The sequence below is a fragment of the Podarcis tiliguerta genome, assembly GCF_965153285.1.
Source record: "Podarcis tiliguerta genome assembly, chromosome: 6".
Lineage (NCBI taxonomy): Eukaryota > Metazoa > Chordata > Lepidosauria > Squamata > Lacertidae > Podarcis > Podarcis tiliguerta.
This window is the reverse complement of record NC_139539.1, coordinates 58,387,199-58,410,681: the sequence shown is the minus strand read 5'-3', so window position 1 is coordinate 58,410,681 and position 23,483 is coordinate 58,387,199. Positions and strand designations below refer to the sequence as shown.

General features: G+C 42.3%; 2 protein-coding genes and 1 long non-coding RNA gene across 7 annotated transcripts in view; 2 read left to right on the top strand and 1 right to left on the bottom strand.

Moving 5' to 3' along the window:
- Nucleotides 1-1,645: 1,645 nt before the first annotated feature.
- Nucleotides 1,646-13,004, top strand: LOC310680925 (cytochrome P450 2J4-like). Of its 2 annotated transcripts, XM_083448140.1 has the most exons (9): nt 1,646-1,999; nt 3,337-3,499; nt 4,418-4,567; nt 5,218-5,378; nt 5,898-6,074; nt 6,448-6,583; nt 9,937-10,124; nt 10,778-10,916; nt 12,677-13,004. In XM_083448140.1, exons 1-9 carry the CDS (start codon nt 1,661-1,663, stop codon nt 12,850-12,852), a joined length of 1,629 nt encoding a protein of 542 aa, XP_083304266.1. In that variant the 5' UTR covers nt 1,646-1,660; the 3' UTR covers nt 12,853-13,004. The 2 variants fall into 2 exon arrangements, with proteins under 2 accessions (XP_083304266.1, XP_083304267.1); XM_083448141.1 differs by lacking the exon at nt 4,418-4,567.
- Nucleotides 12,125-14,211, bottom strand: LOC310680994. The gene is made up of 2 exons (XR_014513054.1): nt 14,043-14,211; nt 12,125-12,325 (listed from the first exon to the last, which is right to left on the bottom strand). It is a non-coding gene; the product is annotated as an uncharacterized lncRNA (long non-coding RNA).
- A 129-nt stretch (nt 14,212-14,340) lies between these two features.
- Nucleotides 14,341-23,483, top strand: part of LOC310680924 (cytochrome P450 2J2-like) — a 37,475-nt gene continuing 28,332 nt past the window's right edge. The window contains exons 1-8 of one of the 4 annotated variants that reach the window (XM_083448135.1): nt 14,656-15,266; nt 16,233-16,395; nt 17,168-17,317; nt 18,300-18,460; nt 19,259-19,435; nt 19,852-19,987; nt 21,177-21,364; nt 22,519-22,657. In XM_083448135.1, coding sequence (XP_083304261.1) covers nt 14,925-15,266; nt 16,233-16,395; nt 17,168-17,317; nt 18,300-18,460; nt 19,259-19,435; nt 19,852-19,987; nt 21,177-21,364; nt 22,519-22,657 — 1,456 coding nt within the window. In that variant the 5' untranslated portion in view covers nt 14,656-14,924. Of the gene's footprint in view, nt 15,267-16,232; nt 16,396-17,167; nt 17,318-18,299; nt 18,461-19,258; nt 19,436-19,851; nt 19,988-21,176; nt 21,365-22,518; nt 22,658-23,483 lie in introns of all 4 variants that reach the window. The other 3 variants (XM_083448138.1, XM_083448136.1, XM_083448137.1) reach the window with 3 other exon arrangements.

Below are 23,483 nucleotides of genomic sequence, written 5' to 3'. Positions count from 1 at the left end.
ATGATTTTTAAAAGTCATGCATCTTGGGTAATGGCCAAGGATGATGGGAGTTGCAATTGAAGGCTGCTTCAGCCTGTATTGCTGACATTTCCAGAGGCCTGAGCTGACATACAATGACCTCCTGCAGCAGCAGTCCAGGCTGCCTCAGCTTGCAGACACTGGTTCTTCACCTTTCACCTGCAATGCATTCAAAAGTATGGGCAGGTCCCCCAGGCACACAAAGGCAGTAGCAATTAAGCACAGCAGTTAAGCGATTATTGCAGTTCAGTACAGTTGTACCTTGACTCCCGAATGCCTTGAGAGTCAAATGTTCCAGCTTTCGAACGATCAAAAACTGAGTGTTCCAGTTTTCAAACTTTTTTTGGAAGCTGAGCATCTGGTGCAGCTTCCGCTATAGTTTATGGTGCACCTGCGGCTTGTTTTCCAAACATTTTGGAAGTTGAACGGACTTCTGGAATGGATTCTGTTGGACTTCCGAGGTACAGCTTTAGTGGGAATTCCACCTCCTCTCCAGCTGATGGTGATGAGTATTAAGATTCTTCTATTTGACACGGGGAACAAAGGCTGAAAGCTAATGGCTTGGCATGGTGGGGTAGCACTACCCTGACCTCCCAAGAGCAGAGTTGCTGCTGCTTACTGCAAGGGACAGTAAACTCTCCCCATCCCTGATTATGGGATGTGCTGGTTGGCACTACTTAGAGCTGGAGTCCAAAAACATCTGGAGAGTCACTGGTTCCCCACCCCTGATTTCATCTCTTTGTGGCCAAGGCTGTCGCCTACCTGATTAAGACCCAATATGCTTCTTTCTCCTATATAATGGACTATTGCCACTCTAGAAAATGGAGTAGGCTACTAGGCAGTCCTCATATGGTTCTGCTAGTTACAATCTTCCTCAAATGATCCAGCCTAAGACTGTTTCTAATCTATGCAGTATTGAACAGAAGGCAAGCAAGATGATTCCTCTGACTCTTTACCAAGAGGACAGAGTTGCTGAACCTGTTCTGATCTGAAATATCAAAGTGCTAGTATCGATTTGCACTTGCAGATAATTCTTCTACAAATGTCAGCTAAGATACTAATCTTTACTCTTCAAAACAAGTGAAATTTAACCTGTTGGGTCTGAGCAGCCAGAGGCAAGATGAGTCCTTCATCTTTTTTTTTTTTTTTTTTTGTAACACACTCCCCAGAGCCTCTGAATCTTTTTTTGGTAACACCTGGGATCCACTCTTCTCCTGTATGAGACGAGACGATTGATCGGGGGTTTCACTAGATGACCCTTGGTTCCCTTCCAACTCTAAGATTCTATGATTCTCTAAGATTCTATGAACCAACCCAGACCCACAGAAACGCCTACAGTAACTGTATTGGTTAGAGACTTTAATATGCATCATAAACGTGTTTTAAATAGTGGTTCCAACTTTAAGGCGCTATTATGCTTTTTTCCAAAAAATGACAGACTAACTGCTATTGTTGTTGCTTATGGAATTTTAAGTAAAGTTTATTTCCTGTGGGAAAATTAATAGAATATATTCTTTTTTAATAAAAGTGAAAACAAGAAGGAAATGTTCTGATTCAGAAAGCTACCTTCCATCTCCTGTCTAAGAAGAGTTACTCATTAGGCCATCTCGCTTCTATCTCTTTGTGGGTGTGATGTACAACAATGTACGGATTGCATACTCCTGTTTCTCAGAGGAGCCCTAGCCTAGAGGAGAGGTGTGACTGCTTTCCTGGGATCAGATTTCTGTTCTCCCAACAGAAAACAGTCTGCTCTGACAAAGGAGGCTTGAAAGGTTCCAAGATGCTGCTCCAGTTGCTCTCTGTCCTCTGGGAGGCCTTGTCCCTGCAAATCGTTCTGGTGTTTCTGGCAACAATTCTACTTCTTGCTGATTACAAGAAAAGGATTCGCCCAAGGGATTTCCCCCCAGGGCCCAGGCCTCTTCCCTTGCTGGGTAATATACCACATTTTGGTGCAAAGGACCCACATTTGGCAGCACGGAAGGTAAGAATGAAGGAATGAACCAAATGATGAGAAAACAGGTAACATTGCAGTGGAAAGGAGCGTAGAAACCTCATTGGAAAATGAGGCTTAGATGCCCTAGTCTAGCATCCTGATTCCAAGAGTAGCCAGCCAGAGGTCTCTGAGCAGCCCACAGCTGGGGCATGAAGGCAAATGCATCTCCTGTGGTTTGTTCCATCCAGATGTGTATGACCTCTTCAGAATATGACTCTTTGTTTGCTTATTGCCCAGGCCTGCATCTGTTGCTGTGCAGTACTGCATATATGTGAAAAGTCATGTATTTAAGCTCTGGGTAGGAAAGCACAGACAGATTTACAAATTTGTGTGTATGTGTGTGTGCTCATGTGACAAATTCCAGAGGGGCCATAGTGTTTGGCTGCAATAGATTGTAATGAATTGCTTTGAAGTCATTTCAGCACTAGGTGAAAAAACAACAACCCTCAATTCCTCCCTCATCTTCTCCTGTATTTTGCCAGAACCAAGGTAGTAACTCTAGAGGGCTACAGGGGGTACCTATGTACAGGACTCCAAGCCAGCAGGGACCCCAAGCTGTCTTTTTGAAATAAATCAGACATTTCTAAAGGAAGTTATAAACAAAACAGTTGAAGCTTCTTGTTGCTGCTGCTGCTGGATGGATGGATGGAGGACACTTGAGTACATAAAGCATTTTTCTTGTGTTTACATTATTTCCTCCACTCCCTTAGTGTGCGGCCTTTATAGAATAAAACATAATTGACTGGCTTGAAAAGGTTTTGCTGAGAATTAACTCCCTTACAAAAAGAAGGGAGGAATATTGTGGTGCCCCACTCAATTCTCTATGTCCCATGTACTTTAGGATAAGGACTGTAGTTCTGTTCGCATGTTATGTTGTACATTATTCTACCCTTTTATCTTTGCAATGTTAGAGCATGATCCTGAGAAAGCCAAGGTTGCAGATTTGATCCCCATATGGAACAGCTGCATATACCTGCATTGCAGAGGGTTGGAATAGATGATCCTCAGGGTCCCCTACATTTCTTTGGTTCTATGATCTCTGTGTGGTAGCTAGGCTAAATTAATATATGTGCAGAAGCAGCAGCTCTTGTCAATAGATTGCAGGCGGAGAATGAAGGGGGTCTGTCCATGCACAGTGAACTGGGCCCAGGAAACACTTTTGACATCTCTGCTGCCCCGCTGTACGTATTTGATTGCAACCAAGTCTGCTTGTTCCATACAGTATTGGCATTCTATAAACATCAAAAAGGTAAATTAATATAGAATATCAATGTAGACTATATAGAGATATTTTGTTCTCTCTTGCATTCTTCCTCTCCTTTCAGCTGGCTGAAAAATATGGCAATGTCTTCAGCATTCAGGTTGGGAAAATATGGATCGTGATTGTGAATGGATTGCGTCTGGTGAAAGAAGCTCTTGTCCATCAGGGTGAAAACTTCATAGATCGTCCAGTTGATCCTCTTTCCAAGGAAATCGCTAGGGGATTGGGTGAGTTACTTTAAATTACGGCCAATTGTTTAAATTTATTTATTTATTTCTAGCTCAGAAATGCGCTTCCGTATCATCATTTGGTATAACAGCATAATCCCATCATTTCCTGGTGAAGGTTCCCATCTAATCAAAAAGCCAAAAATAAATGGAGAGAAAAACAGAATTATCATTGAATAATCAAGGCCATATAAACAGGTACCATTAATCCAGAAAAGGAATGCCAGAGTGGCCTAAAGGGCTTCAGTGTAGAAGGGACATTTGTAAAAAAAATATTGACTGCTTTACTTGTTCCTATACATTTACTTCATTTTGTGTATTTCTAAACATATGCTGCCTATCTATCAGAGTTCCCAAAAACTTTCAAAGAACAGCATAAAGTTAGTACAGGGAGCCAGCAACATTATGCGGGGTGGGGTGGGGTAGAATAAATAAGTAAATTTGCCATTTCCACTTATCATTTATTCTTTTTTCCTCCACCTACACACCCAGTGGGCTTTCCTTGCTTTCCAGGCTTGGGGGAGGTATCAGGGGGGCCCAAGGAAGCGCTTGGGGCTCCTTCCTACAGCCCAGTAGGTGGCCCCCCACTTTGTGGGGTAGTGTTGGCTCTTGGGATTCCTAGAATTTGCCTTTGCACACAGACCCCCAGAACCAAACTCCCACATAAGTGGTGGGCCAACTGTATTCCAAAACGCAACCCAAACAGTAAGAAACAAAAACAAACCAACCCACAGACAATAATCAAACAGCAGCAGCAGCAGAACTAACGGCAATCAAATATAAACAACCAGCCTGCTTCAGTCTTTCCAAAGCAACACAAACAGGCAAGCAGAATAACCTAAAGCAAATAGCCCATGTTATAATTAAATGTTAAATGTTCTTACTTGCAATATGCACTTGTTATTTCTTCCCATCTAGGAGTGGTCTCCTCTAATGGTCTCACCTGGAAACAACAGAGAAAATTTGCCACATCAATGCTCAGAAACTTTGGTTTGGGTAAAAGGACTTTAGAAGAACGAATACAGGAAGAGAGCCAATACCTAAAGGAAGCTATTGAAGCTGAGAAAGGTGCGAACCAGAGTCAAAAAAGACTATTTCCTATGAAAGGTTAAAAATACATTGGTCATGGTATGAAGCTTTCAAGTGCTGCTTTGTGCAAATGCAACTCTGCTTTAGATGGGCATCAATGCAAAACTCAGCCCAGGGGTATATCCATTGTGGGTCTTATTTCTCCCATAGCCACAAGCCTTGGATTCAAACAGAAATCAAACACTGTGCTCTGAAACTCTCCAGCTTGCTCTTTTACTTCTAGGTCACATCCCTGCAAAGTCTACCCTAGACTCTCTCACTGCAGTCTGATGGAGGGGCCTTTCCCCCAAGTGATCACCTCATGAGACAGCTAGCCTGCCTTATGTTTTAACGCTTGCTGCCTCCCGGGCTTCAAAAGTGCTAGCACCCATAACCTCAAAACAACATAGATATAAAATCTTACAGAACAATGTGCTAGAAAGCTTATACCTATAGCTGTGCAGTTTTCCTTAGCATTTCCCCCTAAGTATAAAATTCTTCCACTGTGCCATCTAGACATCCTCTAGCTGAAGAACATCTGCTGTGCCCCCAATACTCTGTCCAGACACACCAACTTCCACCACCTTCTGTTTTTGTTACATGGAAGCCATATGCAGTCTTATACCTTCTCCATTTCTCTCTCTCTCCAGGGCAGCCATTTGACCCTAAACTTCAGATTAATAATGCTGTTTCAAATATCATTTGTTCTGTCACTTTTGGGGACCGCTTTGATTACCATGACAGTAATTTCCAGAAGTTATTGCTCTTCCTTGATGAGATAATGTATCTTCAGGGATGTATGTGGACTCAGGTAGGTCTTCTGGTCCCAGGCACACTCCCACATTTTTGTTGACTGTTCATTGATTTGCTTTTGGCCCTCATGTTTCTTTATCTTCTTATTTCTTTTTTCCCTTTGTGCATCACACACCACCCCATATTCCCTTGACATATTGTCTTGTCTTCACATCATCTATTAAAATATCAAAGGTAGGGCCTGTTTATAAACTGGATTTAAGATCCAGAGCATGTCTTGCAATGAACACAGTGTTGCAATCCCAAGTGACATACACGACTTAATTCCACACTCCCCTCTTACCAATTAGAATCTGTGAAAGGCCCCCCATGCAGATAGGCATCACCAAATGAGAAAACTACATTGGCACCATTTTCCTGATATCACCAGGCAAGGTGCATGCATTTTTCAAACAGGTAGCCATCTTCATGGGAAGCCATTGCATGGATTGCTACCTCCTTTGATAGTAGCATGATCTGCAACTGTTATGAGAGGGCTTTCCCCGAACAAATCTGATGTTAGTATTTGTTTCCTCAGCTGTACAATGCATTTCCCGCTCTCATGAAGCACTTGCCAGGGCCCCATCAGACTGTTCTTAAAAACTGGGGACAACTGAAATCCTTTGTGAGAGAAATCATTGAAAAACATGAAGAAGACCGGAACCCATCTGCACCCAAAGATTTCATAGATGCCTATCTAAATCAAATGGCCACGGTAAGAAACAAAAAGTATAGTTTGTGTAGTAGCAGTAATAGAAAGCAGAGACAAAATCTAAAGGACCAGAACTTACCCTGTATTTTCCATTGGCTCTGTACGAAAGCAGCCAAAGAGGTGAGGGTGCATGTGTGTACAAGTGCATATACATGAATATGAAATAATGTATATCCAAGGGTGACCCATCACCACTTGTCCAGTGCCTGAAATCCACCAGATTCACAGGGCTGTTGACTTGGCAGTGCTAGATCCAGGACACTTGTCAGGAATATAGCTCATGAATCTCATTGTCATCACTTAATATATAGGACTGAAACTGGGATGGTGTTTTTAATGACAGCTGAACTCCCTGGTGCATTTTCTTTGTTTTAAGGAGGATGCTGCTTCCAGTTTTCATAAAGACAACCTCCTACAATCAACACTGGATCTCTTTCTTGCTGGAACAGAAACATCTTCTACAACCCTGCGCTGGGCCTTGCTTTACATGGCCATTTTCCCGGAAATTCAAGGTAGAGCCATCATTTGCTTACTTGTCTTTGATTACTTTGGGTTTGGAGTAAATCTACTGCAATTAAGCAATGTAACCTATAGGCTATTAAGTTCAATTTGTTTTCCATGAGTATGACTAACATTGAATAGCACCAGTGCTTTGTTTCTAGGGGAAAAAAGGTGCCAGTACGCACCATGAAGTTGTGACAATAAGTGCCACACTTTTAACATATCTGTTAAAAAGTTGCTGGTGGTTCGTACCATTGAGTACCCCCAGGAAACAAAAGCTGAATTCTACCGTTCCCTTTTTTGGATGAGCTCCCAATGCCATGTTGGTATGTTACTATGCCAGATACACAGATATAGGATGGGAGATATCTGGCTTGACAGCAGAACATGTGAAAAGGATCTGGGGGTCTTAGCATGAATCAACAGTGTGATGCAGTAGCAGCAAAAGAAAAAGTAATAGAACCCTATTGCAATTCTAGGTTGCATCAACAGCAGTATAAGATCAAGTGAAGTAATAGAACCACTGTGTTCTGCCTTGGTCAGACCCCAACTCATTTCAGTTCTGGCTACCAAAGTTTGAGAAGGCTATTGATATGCTGGAATGTGTGTAGAGGAGGGTGACACAGATGACCAAGTGTCTGGAACCAAGCCATCTGAGGAACGGTTGAGGGAGTTGGGTATGGGAGGACATATGATAGCCATCTTCTAATCTCTGAAGGACTGTTATGCGGAAGGTGGAGCAAGTTTGTTTTCTGTTACTGCAGAGGGTAAGACCTGAACTAATGGATTCAAATATTAGGAGGAGCTTTCAGGCAGTGGAATTGACCACCTCAGAAGGTGGTGGACTCTCTTGGATGACCATCTACCAAGGATTCTTTAGCTGTGATTCTTGTATTGTAGGGGTTGGAATACATGACCCTGGAGTCCCTTCCAATTCTACAATTCTATGATTCCATGAATCCTTGCCTCCAATCTAAGCTATAGGTTCAATAGTAACTACAATAAGGTAATTTCATAGCAAAATGTAGAAATGTTTTTGTTCTCTTAGGGATTCAAAATTAGAATGGGAGCTAGGTTGTATGAATGATGTTCTGTGGTCTGTCTCAGGATATTTTCTGGGGTGATTAAAAAATGCAATAGGTCTAGTCGTATTAATATGTTATTATGTAAACTGATTAATTAATTTTGTTGAATCAACTCAAGCAAATACAGAAAGGAGATACATAGGGTGGAATTCAACTTAAAATTATGATTCCATTTCCTCATTGCCAGTGTTGAATAATGGGTAGACATAGCAGACGACACAGCAATTTCTCCAAAGCAGCTCTTTATTTGTAAGCTGGAACAGAACTGAGCAGCAAACAGCTCAGCCGGCCTGCTTTTACAGGCAGCCGGCTGTCAACATTGTAGCAACAACAACCCAGGGTTTCCTGCCTAAAGTAACTGACATGGACCTGAGTGAAAACTATATACAGTGGTACCTCGGGTTACATACACTTCAGGTTACATAAGCTTCAGGTTAAGGTTACAGACTCTGCTAGCCCAGAAATAGTACCTCAGGTTAAAAACTTTGCTTCAGGATGAGAACAGAAATTGTGCTCCGGCGGCACGGCAGCAGCGGGAGGCCCCATTAGCTAAAGTGGTTAGCAAGTTGTTGACCATAAAATGTACCTCTTTCAACATGACTTCTAAATGGAGATTGTTAACTCAGTTGCTAGCTGTTTTGCATTTGATCTGAATTGATTATATGTATGAGCTGATGTTCTTTTAACTGTTATATCATATGCATATATAATTAATAATATGTTGAGGCATCTGATCAAGGCCTGTATTTTAAAATGAGCTTAAAGATATATTTGCAAATGTTTGTATGTTTCATGCCAGGCAGAAACCAGCTGGCTAAGTACTCTGGCAGTTGTTTATCTTCCTGCTCTCCTGAACAAGGGCCCCCCTGATTTATAGCAGTAGCAGGAGACAAGTTTCTCAAAGTTGTAAAAGGGAATTACAGGCTGGGAGCAAAGGTTATACTGACCCTACATATTACAGAATACAATCAAGCTGCAAAAACACTAATTAAGAGTTGGTAAATAGTAAGATTTATTGTTTAACAGAAAATAATACCATGTGCCTCCCATCAGATTCTAGCCATATTTTCCCAAGGTTTAAGGTATCCTGAGAAAGTTAAAGGGCAATAAATTTTGGGAAGGGCTAATGGGAAAAGCAGCTGGCTGGGAAAGGGGGGTGTAAACTGAAGAGGCTTCTTTTGATGCTGTTTATACTGTGTTCCTTTTTTTCTTTGCAAAGGCCTTTTCTTCTAAAAAGCTATCTATGTTATGTATGAGATTTGTTGGCTTAATGTAATTATGCAAAGGATTTAGAAAGTAAGAAATGTTAGATTCTTATGTTAGATTCTTATTTCATTGATGGTGTGTGAGAATGTGAACCCAAGATCTCTGTTTAGATAGAATTTAATACCATGAGCCATTTGTTTTAGCCATTTGTTTTGGAATGCAGGGGCAACAGTGGCAAAAGGTGATCTGGTAATTAAGGTGCCTTGTCGAGGCAAATGTAAGATATATGGCTACTTGTCTGCCATTTATGGATAGAAGGAAATATAGCTCTTTATCTCCCATAAAAGGTAATAGGAAATGGGTGTATCGTTTATGATTGGTTCTAGCAAACAGCCAATAGGAATTTCAACCAGGCTGATTGGACAGAGGCAGCCAAAGGAGGAGCAAGGGGGCTGGGCTAAGGAAATATAAGTGCTGGCCATCAGGGCTGGAGTGGGCAGAGCTTTGGTAACCATATACCACTGTGTCTATCATTTATTTGTCTGACAAATAAATTATTATTTTAATTTCTCTATTGCTGCGTTGAATATTTCATTCCAGCTAAGCGTTAACCACAAGCAGGGTGCTACAATGTAACTGTTTTTGTATATGTTACTGCTTTATATACTTTACCTGTTTTTAATGTGTGATGTTTTGCTGTGGTTTTATAATTTGCTGGAAGCTGCCCAGAGTGCCTAGGGCAACCCAATCAGATGGGCAGCATTTAAATAAATCTTCTGTCAGCATAAGCTGTGAGCATGGACTTTCACTTGTGCAAAAAGGCTTCCCTCCACTCCTCTCCCTGTACTTCTCTCTCACGCATCCTGAAATTGGTTCAAGGAGGTTGTGAGAGGTCACAGAACAGTGTGGAAGGGGAAGATAGGGGAGGGGACTGTCTATCTGGCAAGCTGCAATAAACGGTGCTGTAAAAACAATTCTATTTAGGCAGTAGATGGACCGTTCCAACTAGAAATCTTCAGCTCTCAGTTTTTGTCTGTTCTTCTTCTATTGAAGCTAATCTTCTTCATTTGCAGCCAGAGTCCAAGCAGAAATAGATTCTGTGATTGGCCAGTCTCGCCAGCCAGCGATAGGTGACAAGGACAGCATGCCCTATACCAATGCGGTTGTTCATGAAGTTCAAAGGATGAGCAGCATTGTGCCTTTGAATGTGCCCCGGATAACAACTAAGGAAACAACACTGGCTGGGTTTCATGTGCCCAAAGTAAATGTTAAGAACATAAAGCTCTTCTTGTTTGTTTTTGCTCTTCCACTAAAGAGCACAAGCTTTTAATGTTTGATGTTTTATCGTGTTTTTAATATTCTGCTGGGAGCTGCCCAAATTGGCTAGGGAGACCCAGCCAGATGGGCAGGCTATAAGTAATAAATTTTATTTTATTTTATTTTATTTTATTTTATTTTATTTTTATTTTTATTAGGCCAACACGGTGCCATCCAGATGTTGTTGGTCTCCAACTGCCATCAGTTCCTGCCAGCATGACCAACAGGCAGGGGTGATGAGGCTGTATCCCCAAACATCTGGAGGGCACCATGTGGGAACCTGTGGTCTAAATACAGAGTTGTACCAGTCTCAGTTTGAATGGGTAGCTTGTCTGTCAGAAATTAGCCAGTATCTGGTGTTGTTAACCTTGAATTTTAGTAGTTCAGCAGGCTTTGAATGTCTTTAAAAATCTATATTGGAACTGTGCTTTTGTGGGAAATCTTTGAATGAATTACTTAATAATGAGAAGTAAATATTGCATTCAGAACATATTCTTTTTTCTGTCAGGGGATAGAGGCTTAGTACTGCTATAAATTCAAATATATGTGAAAGCGCCTTGCCATTTCTAATCTACTTCTCTGCTTTTTATTTGGCAGGGAACCATATTGATCACCAACCTGACCTCAGTGCTCTTTGATGAGGATGAGTGGGAAACACCCAATATGTTTAATCCTGGCCATTTTCTAGAGAACAGTCAGTTCCGGAGAAGGGAAGCATTCCTGCCATTCTCTGCAGGTAACAAAAGTTGAGGAGCTGCTCACCAGAATCGCAACAGGGCCTATATGATGGCGACTTACTTACTGAGTGCGGGGTATATTACTAACTGTATTGTGCATTTAAGGGTCACCAACTTTTCTGGACCAGTGAGTACATTTGGCATTTAAGAAAGTGCTATGAGCACCAATCACAAAATGGCTGCGCTTTGGGGCTGTGGTGCAACATAAAAATAGTTTTGACATGACTCCCCACTCCCACCCCAGCAAAGTATGGATTTTTGAGGGGGTGTTTGCTGAGATCTTTAATGAGTGCCAAAGGTGGCCCAGACAGTCCTTAAGGGCTAGGGTGTATTGTTTACAGCAGCGGTCAGCAAGATTTATCATGCCTGGGCCAGAACGGTCCTGCAGAGATACCTCCCTGGGCTGGATCGCATGTGTGCATGAGCGCGCCCACCTGTGAATTTCGGTGTCTGCATCTGCACAGGTGCGATTTTCTGTGTATGTTCATGGTGCCACGGAAGCGAGTCCCTGCGCAGTGCTGCACCAGTTTAGCGCAGTGCGCGAGCGGGCAGCTCGGTTCTGGGGCAGCTCGTGGGCCAGTCAAATGGCCATGGGCCTTAGGTTGCTGACCCCTGGTTTACAGGGTTTCCCCTCAGGGAATATGAGAAACATTGTTTGTGCAAGCTTCCCTCTCCATGTTCGCACAGTTGTTTTCTTCTCTGCACCCTGCTTCTCACCATGCAGCTTAGAAAGTAAGCCACGTGTGGGGGAAAGGGATCTGTTTCCCTGTGGGTGAATTGCTTTTGCCCTACTGTCCTCATCCTTTCAGCTTGCTGTCCTTCCCTCCTTCCAGCTCCTAGCATTGCTCTCCCCCCCCACCCCTTAACCTTACTCTCCGTCTCCTCTCCCAGCACCTCATGTTACCCTCACTGTGTTGTGTTGTGTGTTTGTGACATTATGTCTACATTGTGGTCTGGCCCTTCCCACTGCTTGGTCCCTCCAACAACTTTATTGATTGACTGACTGACTGACTTATTTTCTATTGCCTGTTCTAAGCTGAATGTTTTCAGTTAGTCTAATGTGACCCTTTCTCCAAAAAACAAAACCACATATTTCCATCCTGAGTTCCGAAAGATTGATGCAATTTCCTGAAACATTTGTAAGATCTTTTGGGGGGGTCAAGGTGAATGCAGAGTTTTGGGTTAAGCCAGTTAACTGGATATTAACTGAATGATAGTTGGTTTTTATGATGTTTTCTATAATCTAGCAGTATATAAACTTTATGAAATAAATGAATAAAATACATAAATCTCCATATCTTTGAAATGTGAGAGGGAAGCTGTAAGGTTAGGGATGAACAGATCTGCCAACTTTGGTTTCCTTCATTTTTCCAATCTTAAATTCAATTCTCCATATTTCAGCAGCAATCTGCAATAGAAAAGAAAACCCATTTAAGTGCATGTTTTTCTTATTGACACATTTTTAAAGCTCTCTGTGACTAATTTACACAATTTTGTAAACAATTCCTCTAATATAATGAATCTTTGTATGTTCTTTTCCATAATATATGAATTTGTTTTTACACTTTCCCTTTATAAGTCTTTTTGTACACATGGGTTGGTTGGAGACTGCACTGTAAATATGAAAGAATAGCTGTTTTGTGTGTGTGTATATGCATGCCTGTATTATTTAGGGAGATTGCTATGAAGATGTAAACTCTACTAACTCTCTCTCTCTCTCTCTCTCTCCCCCCCCATCCCGTCTCTCCCTCCCTTTTAGGAAAGCGAGCTTGTCTTGGAGAGCAGTTGGCAAGGATTGAGCTTTTTCTTTTCTTCACTGCCCTACTTCAGAAGTTCACTTTCCAGCCTCCAAAAGGCGTGACATTAAGCCTTGATCATCGGTCAGGTCTTACGTTATCCCCCCAGCCGTACCGGATATGCGCAATCTCTCGCTGAGGGGACTCATTTTATGGCACTGCTCATTAAAAGAAGATGGTGAAGAATTTGGCCAGCACTGCCTCCTTAGTTTCTGTCCTTAGGGGGACAGCTCAATAGTCATAGCTCAATAGTAATGCATGTCCGTTGTATTTAGAAGGCCTCAAGTTCAATCTGCATTACTGGTGTGTGGCTCTTCTCATAAATGATCTCAAGTATGTGACTTTTAAAATTGCCCTGGTGGCACAGCTAGGGCAGTGTCTTATAAACCAGCAAAGCCTTGTACCTGAACCACTTCAACATTCAAATGCCAGATCAATAATTTGCTATTGAGAAAGGTTGCAGATGTCTGGTAAATTGTAGGACTTCTCTTCACTAGTGATAAAAAGTTCTGAGTTGTGTAATATTTGATTTGGTAATAAAGCCTTGAACTTTCATTTTTGGGCTGGTTGATTACCCTGGGTGTTCTTCTTGCATTCCCCTTTGGCAAAGAAAAGATCCCATGTGGTGTGTCTCAGGCTTGATCAACACAGCAAGACTGTTGTTTAAAGTTTCCATTCCAGTTCCACCCCAAACTGAGTCTGTGGCAATAGGCAGTATCTGCACTATATACATATACAGCAGTATCATACAGTTTTATACAGTCATAGAATCCTGTTAAGGGCATGGAGAGTTGTGAGGAAACCCTTGTAGGAGTACATCTAAGATATATGGGGTGGGATTCTGCTTGCACAAGAGGGCTCCCCCCCCCACTCTCCTCCAGGGGAACCCCCCTAAAAACTTGGCTCAGGTGAGAGTATGGGGTGAGGGGGTGGGAATCTATTTGTCTGGCAATATGAAATATTTACCCTGCTGGAGCTTTTGCACATTCCTCCCCTCATGTAGAAGTAGCCCTAGTGGGAAGCAGCGAGAAGACACTCTGAAAGGTCAGTGACTAATTTGTAGAACTAGAGACCTTCCTTTTCAAGGGTGACTTAAAGCCTTCTTTTCCTAAAAAGGACCCGAGTTGTGTCCATGTTGTGGTCAAGACAGTGGTGGACCTTGCGGTTTCAAATTTAAGAGCAGCCTGTGCAACGCGAAAAATTCTCTCTCCCCCCCCCCCTTTATCGCACTCCATCCTAAATCACAGTCGCAGCATCCCTGTCACTCTCCCCTAAATCTACATCTGCTCAGGGCCAGCTTGAAAGTCGAGATCTTCTCTCTCTCGTTACCGTCAGCTTGTTCACTTCTGCATCTTTTCTGGAAGGTGGAGTAAGATGGAAGGATATGAAGTGGACTAGGACCTGGGCAACAAGCATTCAACTCCTCACTCAGCCATGAAGCGCACTGGGTGACCTTGGGCCGGTCACTATCACGTGGCTTAACCAACCTCACGGGCTGCTTGTGATGATAAAATGAGGAAGTGGAGAACCATTAATGCCACCATAGGTGGAATATAATCGTAAGAATTTAAAAGTAAATATAAAATAAAGAAATAAAATATCTCCAGCCATCCCACCCCACCCCACATCAGATTTTGGATTGTAGGGGGGGGGTTGTGTTTGTAGGAAACTGGCTTTAGAATTGGGAGTTGCTGAACCTGTTCTGGTCTGAAGATATCAAAGAGCTAGCATTGATTTGCACTTGCAGATAGTTCTTCTACAAATGTCAGCTAAGATACTAATCTTTACTCTTCAAAACAAGTGAAATTTAACCTGTTGGGTCTGAGCAGCCAGAGGCAAGATGAGTCCTATCCTATATGAGATAAGATGATCCATTGAGACAACCTCCTCAGACCCTTAGAAAGAACTGGAGAAACTTATTGCTTTAGAGTCTTTAATATGTGTCACAAACCTGTTTTAAGTAGTGGTTCCAACTTAAAGATGCTGTTACACCTTTTTCCAAGAAATGACAGACTATTGTTGCTTATGGTATTTTAAGCTACATTTAGTACATGTGAAAAGTGTGTGTGTGTGTGTGTGTGTGTGTGTTGAAAGTGAGAACAAGAAGGAAATATTCCGATTCGGAAAACTACTCTCCCCCTTCCCCCTAAGAAGAGTTACTCAATAAGCCATCTCCTTCAGCCTCCTGGTTGGTGTGATATAAAGCAATATATGGGTTGCAAACTTTGCCCTGGTTTTTTTACAGAAACATTAACCAAGAGGAGAGGTATAACTGCTTTCCTGGGATCAGATTTCTGTTCTCCCAACAGAAAACAGTCTGCTCTGACAAAGGAAGGCTTGAAAGGTTCCAAGATGCTGCTCCAGTTGCTCTCTGTCCTCTGGGAGGCCTTGTCCCTGCAAGTTGTTCTGGTGTTTCTGGCAACATTTCTACTCCTTGCTGATTACAAGAAAAGGATTCGCCCAAGGGATTTCCCCCCAGGGCCCAGGCCTCTTCCCTTGCTGGGTAATATACCACATTTTGGTGCAAAGGACCCACATTTGGCAGCACGGAAGGTAAGAATGAAGGAATGAACCAGATGGTGAGAAAACAGGTGACGTTGCAGTGGAAAGGAGCGTAAAAACCTCACTGGAAAATGAGGCTTAGATGCCCCAGTCTAGCATCCTGATTCCAAGAGTAGCCAGCCAGAGGTCTCTGAGCAGCCCACAGCTGGGCCATGAAGGCAAATGCATCTCCTGTGGTTTGTTCCATCCAGATGTGTATGGCCTCTGAATCTGGGGGATCTATTTTGCCTAACTGTCATTGGTAACAAGCCTGTGTCCACACCTGCCATAAAAGGTAGGATGGTTGTTTGCATGATTCTATTTTGTTAGCAGGTTATTTCCACCACTTCTTCCTTTTCGCTCTAACTCTGGTCAGAAAAAAGTCACATATTTGCTGTGAGCCACGTATTGCTTGGGTATGTTAATGACCAACTAGCTCTGTCCAGCTCCCGTCCAGAGGTAAGTTTGCTTTTCTCGTGTTCCCCTCTTAAACAGGATGCCAAACAGCTTCGCAGGTTTGCTTAGACTATATACCTGTGGAAGACAGAAGTGCCTGGCATGCTCTGGTCCATGGAGTCATGAAGAGTTGGAGACAACTAAACAACATATACCTGATAGACGTGACACATCAAACTGGAAAAATGTGTGTGTGTGTGCTCTTGTTTGTGTGTTTTGTTGTACGTTAGCCTACCCTCCTGCTCTTTGCAACATTCCTGTGTGGTAGGCTAGCCTAAGTTAATATATGTGCAGAAGCAGCAGCTCTTGCCAATAGATTGCAGGCGGAGAATGGAGGGGGCCTGTCCATGTACAGGGCCCAGGAAACCCTTTTGGCATCTCTGATGTATTTGAGAGAAACCAAGATGACATCTTCCATACAGGCATTCTATAAACATCAAGCAGGCAAATTAATATAGAATATATTAATAAAGACCACATAGGGATATTTTATCCTGTCTTGCATTCTTCCTCTCCTTCCAGCTGGCAGCAAAATATGGCAATGTCTTCAGCATTCAGGTTGGGAAAACATGGATTGTGATTGTGAATGGATTGCGTCTGGTGAAAGAAGCTCTTGTCCATCAGGGTGAAAACTTCATAGATCGTCCAAATCTTCCTTTTACCAAGGAAATCGCTAGGGGTTTGGGTGAGTTACTTTTAATTATGGCCAATTGTTTAAATGACATTATCTCACCATTTCCTATTGCCTATCTAATCAAAAAGCCAAAAATATATGAAAGAAAACCAGAAATATCATTGAATAATCAAGACCATATAAACATTAAACAGGTACCATTAATCCAGAAAAGCAATTCCAGAGTGTCCTAAAGGGCTTCAGTGCAGAAGGGACATTTGTAAAATATATAATGACTGCTTTACGTGTTCCTATACGTTTACTTCATTTTGTGTATTTCAAACATATGCTGCCTTTCCATCACAGTTCCCAATGTTTTTCACAGGACAAAGTTAGTACAGTGGGCTAACAACCTCCACTTATTTTACATATGGGAGTGCAACCTTATGTGGGGGGAGGGTAAATAAATAAATGGTGGGGGACACTTTCCACACTCCCTCTTCATTTCCTCCCACCTGCACACCCATTGGATTTTTGTTGCTTACTGGGAAGTCCATTCCACTGTCAAACAGTTCTTACTGTCACAAAGTTCTTCCTGGTGTCTAGTCAGAATCTCCTTTTTTGTAACTTGAAGCCATTGGTTTGGGTTCTCCAGAGAGGGAGAGAACAAACTTCCTCAATCTTCCATGTGACAATCCTAAGATGGTTATCATATCTCCTCTCAAGTTTCCTCTTTTCCAGGCTAAACTTGCCCAGCTACCTCAGGCATTGCTCATAAGACTTCCGTTCTAGACCCTTAATCATCTTGGTTGCCCTGCTCTGCTTGCTATTTCTTCTCATCTAGGAGTGTTGACCTCTAATGGTCTTACCTGGAAACAACAGAGACGATTTGCCATATCAACGCTCAGAAACTTTGGTTTGGGTAAAAGGACTTTAGAAGAACGAATACAGGAAGAGAGCCGATACCTAAAGGAAGCTTTTGAAGTTGAGAAAGGTGCGAACCAGAGTCAAAAAAGCCTATTTCGTGTGAAAGGTTAAAAAATACATTTGTCGTGGTATGAAGCTTTCAAGTGCTGCTTGTGGCAAATGCAGCTCTGCATAAGCTGGGACATCCCCATGGTTAGATGGGTGTCAATGCAAAACTCAGTCCATTGTGGCACGTAGGAGTTCAGCTGCCATCAAAACGCAGAAGCCTCTGCTAATGTCAGGCTCCATGTATGCAGTGAGACCTGCAGTTGAAACCCAAAGTCACTCAACTAGTACAGGAGAGCAACAGAATTGGTACGCTGTATGTTTTGAGGGAAGTGTGCCGATTTTGATAGCTTTGACAAAGTCACAAATGGAATTTGTGCAATAGTTCCTGTGTATATTTTCCTGTCTCTGCCATTTTTGCAGGCCTTTGTTGCCAAACGTATTGCCTTGGCAAAACATTGTTGCGCACACCCCCAACCTCCAAGCAGTGTGAGATTTCCCAGCCTTTGTGTTTCCTTTTTTGAAGAGACTAAGGTCCATTTATGCTATATGGTTTATTTACACACGTATACAACATGAGCCTAGGATGGGGCAAGGGAGTCACAATATTAACACTCCCAATGGGAGTGCTTGCAGTCTCCCACAGAGGTCCTTTCCTTTGTTTCCCATAATAGCCCATCCCCCAGGTAATCACCTCATAAGGAAGGTAGCCTGGCTTATGTTTTAATACTTGCTGTATCCAGGGATTGAGGGGGTCTGGCCCCCACAACCTCAAAACAACATCTCACAGAACAATGTGCTAGATAGCTTATACCTATAGCATGTGCCACTAAGGGTATAAAACTCCATCACTGCGCCATCTAAACATTCTCTGTCTGAAGAACCTCTGCTGTCCCCCCCATACTCTGACCAGACCCACCCACTTCCCCCACCTGTTTTTGTTACATGGAAGCCATAAGCAGTCTTATTCCTTCTCCATTTTCTTCTCCTCTCTCCGTCTCCAGGGCAGCCAGTTGACCCTCACTTTCAGATTAATAATGCTGTTTCAAATATCATTTGTTCTGTCACTTTTGGGGACCGCTTTGATTACCATGACAGTAATTTCCAGAGGTTTCTGCGCTTCTTTGATGAGATAATGTATCTTCAGGGAAGTATTTGGATTCAGGTACATCTTCTGTGAGATCTTATGGGTAACCACAACAGAGTCGCTCTGGTTCCAGGCACACTCCCACATTCTTGTTGACTGTTCATTCATTCGCTTTGGGCCATCATTGTTCTTTATGTTCCAATTTCTTTTTCTCCCTTGAACTTGTAATTCAAGCATCTCACCCCATACCAAGTCCCTTTGACATCTTGTTTTTATTTAACTTTGTCTATCATAATACTGAAGATGTATGGGTTGGGGTGTCTTCGGTATTATAAGGCAGGCATCACAACTAAAAATCAGGTGCTACGACACATTTTAGGCCTTTAAGTGGGGAATCACATGAGTGACTGAATAAAATCAAAGCATTTGGACAAGTAGCACATATCATGAGAAGGCTAGTTAGTTTTATTTTCCATATTGGGAACATTCTCACACTGTGCTGGAATATTTATGTAGCTAAATAACACTGGGTATTGAGTGGTGTTCATAAGCAGGACTTAAGATCCAGAGCATGTCTTGCAATGAACACAGTGATGCATCCCAAGTGACATACACGGCTTAATTCCACACTCCCCTCTTACCAATTAGAATCTGTGAAAGGCCACCCCATGCAGATAAGCATCATCAAATGGGAAAGCTACATTGGCATCATTTTCCTGATACCATCAGGCAAGGTGCATGCATTTTTCAAACAGGTAGCCATCTTCATGGGAAGCCATCGCATGGATTGCTACCTCCTTTGATAGTAGCATGATCTGCAACTGTTATGAGAGGGCTTTCCCCGCACAAATCTGATGTTAGTATTTGTTTCCTCAGCTGTACAATGCATTTCCCACTCTCATGAAGCACTTGCCAGGGACCCATCAGACCGTTAAAAGAAACTGGGGAGAACTGAAATCCTTTGTGAGAGAAATCATTGAAAAACATGAAGAAGACCGGAACCCATCTGAACCCAGAGACTTAATAGATGCGTACCTGAATCAAATGGCCACAGTAAGAAACAAAAAGTATAGTTTGTGGTAGTATTAATAGTAGTAATGGTTAATAACAGAAAGCAGAGACACAATCTAAAGGATCAGAACTTACCATATAGTTTCCATTGGCTCTGTATGAAAGCAGACAAACTGGTGAGGTGTTTGTTTGTGTGTGTATGTGAATGTGTGTGCGCACGCGCGCGCGCACACACAAAGGTGCATATACATGAATAGGAAATAATGTATATCACCACTTGTCCGGTGCCTGAATTTCACCAGATTCACAGGGCTGTTGACTTGGCTGTGCTAGATCCAGGACACTTGTCAGGAATAGAGCTCATGAATCTCATTGCCATCACTTGATATATAGGACTGAAACTGGGATGGTGTTTTTAATGACAGGTGAACCCTTTGGTGCGTTTTCTTTGTTTTAAGGAGGATGCTGCTTCCAGTTTTCATAAAGACAACCTCCTACATTCAACATTGGATCTCTTTTTTGCTGGAACAGAATCAACTTCGACAACCCTGCGCTGGGCCTTGCTGTACATGGCCATTTTCCCGGAAATTCAAGGTAGAACCATCATTTGCCTACTTGTCTTTCATTACTTTGGGTTGCACTCAACAAATCCTCTATTGAAATCAAAGTATCTGACTTATTGGCTGTATAACTTCAATGTGCCTGCTGTAAATTCGACTAACATTGAGTACCAACCACCCTTCTCTTTTTTCGATTGATTCCCAATGCCATATTGCTATATATGTGCTGTTGTTCTTTTAAGCTGTTGTGTATTAAAAATGTGAGATGAAAGCATCCAAAATGCTAAGTAAAGGGTTATTGCTCACAAGGGCTGTAGAACTCGGTGATGTCATATGTCTGAGGTTGCTATTTTCTGTTGGTTCAGTTTTGGCAGTTATTAAGAGTCTTAACAGCTAGGGCAGCAGTTATGTTCTGGTGGTGTTGCTGTCTGTCTCAAAGCTAGTCAGTGTGTAGCACCATTAGTCATTCTTTGATACAAATCTATGTAATATGTATTAGTTAACATAAGTAACACCTACCTGAATTGTATGTTTAATCTAACATGGGCAAGTACACTGAGTAAAAGTTATTCTAACTTTTAAAAAGAGTGTATTGTGTAGTTTCTATAGGAGGGAAAAGGCAAAGGGTCAAACGACTTGGGCTCTCTTCCACATAACTCTGTAAAGTTTAATTCCCACAAAAAATTATATATGCATATGCTATAAATGTTTTCATATATAAAAGCAGAAGCTCTGTGCAAGGACTTCACTTGTGCAACAGAGCATCCCGCCACTGTACTTCTCTCACACACACCTTCAAATTGGTCCAAGGAGGTTGGGAGAGGCCACAGAACAGTGCGGAAGGGGAAGGGGAAAGGGAACTTTCTATCTGGCAAACTGCAATTCTTCCGTTTAATGAGCAATCAGAAGAGCAAGAATTTTTCCCATATGTTTTTATTATATTGCAAATTACTTTGGGGTGCCTGCCGGGAAGTGATCCTTAACTGAACTGGAATGATAAGAAAATAATTAATAAATGGTACAGCCAAAACATTTCTATTTCAGCAGAAGATGAACCATTCCAACTAAAGATCTTGGGTGGGGGAAAAGGAGTCCTGAATCAATGCTGGCACTCTGGTGGCAAAGGGCACCCAGACGTGGAACGACGAGATGGGCCTTGTCTGCAGATATTAGTTTATGTCTGTTCCTCTTCTATTTATAGCAGATGTTCTCTCTTTTTGCAGCAAGGGTCCAAGAGGAAATAGATTCTGTGATTGGCCAGTCTCGCCAGCCAGCGATGGATGACAGGGACAGCATGCCCTATACCAATGCGGTTGTTCATGAAGTTCAAAGAAAAAGCAGCATTGTGCCTTTGAATGGGCCCCGGATGACAACTAAGGACACGACACTGGCTGGGTTTCATGTGCCCAAAGTAAATGTTAAGAACATAATTGCTCTTCTTGTCTGTCTTTGCTCTTCCATTAAACTGCACACACTTTAATCCAAGTTTAAACTAGGGGTAGCCAACATTGTGCTGTTGAAGGGGAACAGTTAGGATTACCCCAAGAAACCCTAAAAAACTGTTTGTGAATCCCCCCCCCCCGCAGCCAGGCCTCAAAGCCTCGCCTCAAGCATTTTTAAAACTGCATTTCCTCTAAGACAAAAAGCATTAGCTAAGCATATTCCTCTTGCTGTAACTAAAAGACTGCAACAAAAGGTAGGGAACAGAGTCCATTGTTTTCTTAGAGCCTTTGGCCTTGCTAAAACCAGATTGCAACTTACTTTCTGTCCGGGAACCATGCCAAAGCACGAGAATGAAACATAACTGGAACACTCTGAAACCCCCTTGGTTTCTCACCCCCTTTCCTGGGAAGAGTCCAAAAATGGTCCCAAGACAGGAACTTTCTGTTTATGCTCAGGAGACACATGGGAGGAGAAAGGGGAGGGAACTGGAAGGGGATATAAACTCTGTGCAATGGCTGTGAACTTTGTGCTTGTTTCGTGACTTATCACACTTGCTCCTCTGCCCCCCCCCCCCCCCCCCGGGATGGCAGAATAAAAGCTCTTTCTCTGTATTTAACCCCTTGGTGTCGTTTGGCTCCTTTTGACCCTGCTCGGGTGCAACATTTTCCTATCCATGGTTAAAAGGGCCTAGAAAGGCTACATTTCTTGGTGCGTTGGCCGGGAATCGAACCCGGGCCTCCCGTGTGGCAGGCGAGAATTCAGGGATGATGAGGCTGTATCCCCAAACATCTGGAGGGCACCATGTTGGTAACCTCTGGTCTAAATACAGAGTTGTACCAGTCTCAGTTTGAATGGGTAGCTAGTCTGTCAGAAATTAGCCAGTATCTGGTGTTTCTAACCCTGAATTTTCGTAGTCCAGCAGACTTTGAATGTCTTTTAAAATCTATATTGGAACTGTGCTTTTGTGGGAAATCTTTGAATGAATTACTTAATAATGAAATATTGCATTCAGAACATATTCTTTTTCTGTCAGGGGATAGAGGCTTAGTACTGCTATAAATTCAAATATATGTGAAAGCGCCTTGCCATTTCTAATCTACTTCTCTGCGTTTTATTTGGCAGGGAACCATATTGATCACCAACCTGACCTCAGTGCTCTTTGATGAGGATGAGTGGGAAACACCCAATATGTTTAATCCTGGCCATTTTCTAGAGAACAGTCAGTTCCGGAGAAGGGAAGCATTCCTGCCATTCTCTGCAGGTAACAAAAGTTGAAGGGCTATATGATGGCAGCTTAGTTACTGAGACCTTGGCATATTGCTAACTATATTGTGTATTGCAGTGGTCACCAACCTCCTACAGCCAGTGGGCACATCTGGCATTTAAGAAAGTGCTGTGGGCACCAGTCAAAAAATGGCTGCCCTTTGGGGTGTATGGTGTAACACAAAATGGTGCTGACACTGGCGCAGTGTGGATTTTTGAGGGGGTGTTTCCTGATACCTTTCATGAGCAGCCCACAGGGAGTTAGGCTGTATTGTTAAAGTGTTTTCCCTCTCCATGCTCACGAAGTTGTTTTCTTCTCTGCACCCTGAGAATAGGAGCCTGATTCTCACTATGCAGCTCAGAAAGTAAGCAACTTCTCGGGGAATTATTAACTGAATCATAATTACGATGTTTTCTACAATCAAACGGTATATAAATTTTATGAACCTGTTTGCCTTCTTCACATTTTTGGAATGTGAGAGGGAAGCTGTAAGGCTAGGGATGGATGGATCATCTGTCAACTTTGGTTTCCTTCATTTTCCCAATCTTACATTCAGTTTCCCACATTTCAGCTGCCATCCGCAATTGAAAAGAAAACCCATTTTGGTGCATGTTTTTCTTACTGACACATTTTTAAATCTCACTGTGACTATTATACACAATTTTGTAAACAAGTCCCCTAATATAATGGATTTTTGTATGTTCTTTTCTCTGATACAGGCATTATTATTTTTTTACACTTTCCCTTAATATGCATGGTTGGTTGGAGAACAACACTGTAAATTTCAAAGAATGGCTGTATTTTGTGTGTGTTCGTGTATTGG

Coding starts and splice junctions, on each gene's coding strand:
- LOC310680925 (XM_083448140.1), top strand. CDS start 1,661: ATGTACGGATTGCATACTCCTGTTTCTCAGAGGAGCCCTAGCCTAGAG. Junction 3,500..4,417: donor GGAAATCGCTAGGGGATTGG/GTGAGTTACTTT, acceptor CTTCCCATCTAG/GAGTGGTCTCCTCTAATGGT. Junction 4,568..5,217: donor AGCTATTGAAGCTGAGAAAG/GTGCGAACCAGA, acceptor CTCTCTCTCCAG/GGCAGCCATTTGACCCTAAA.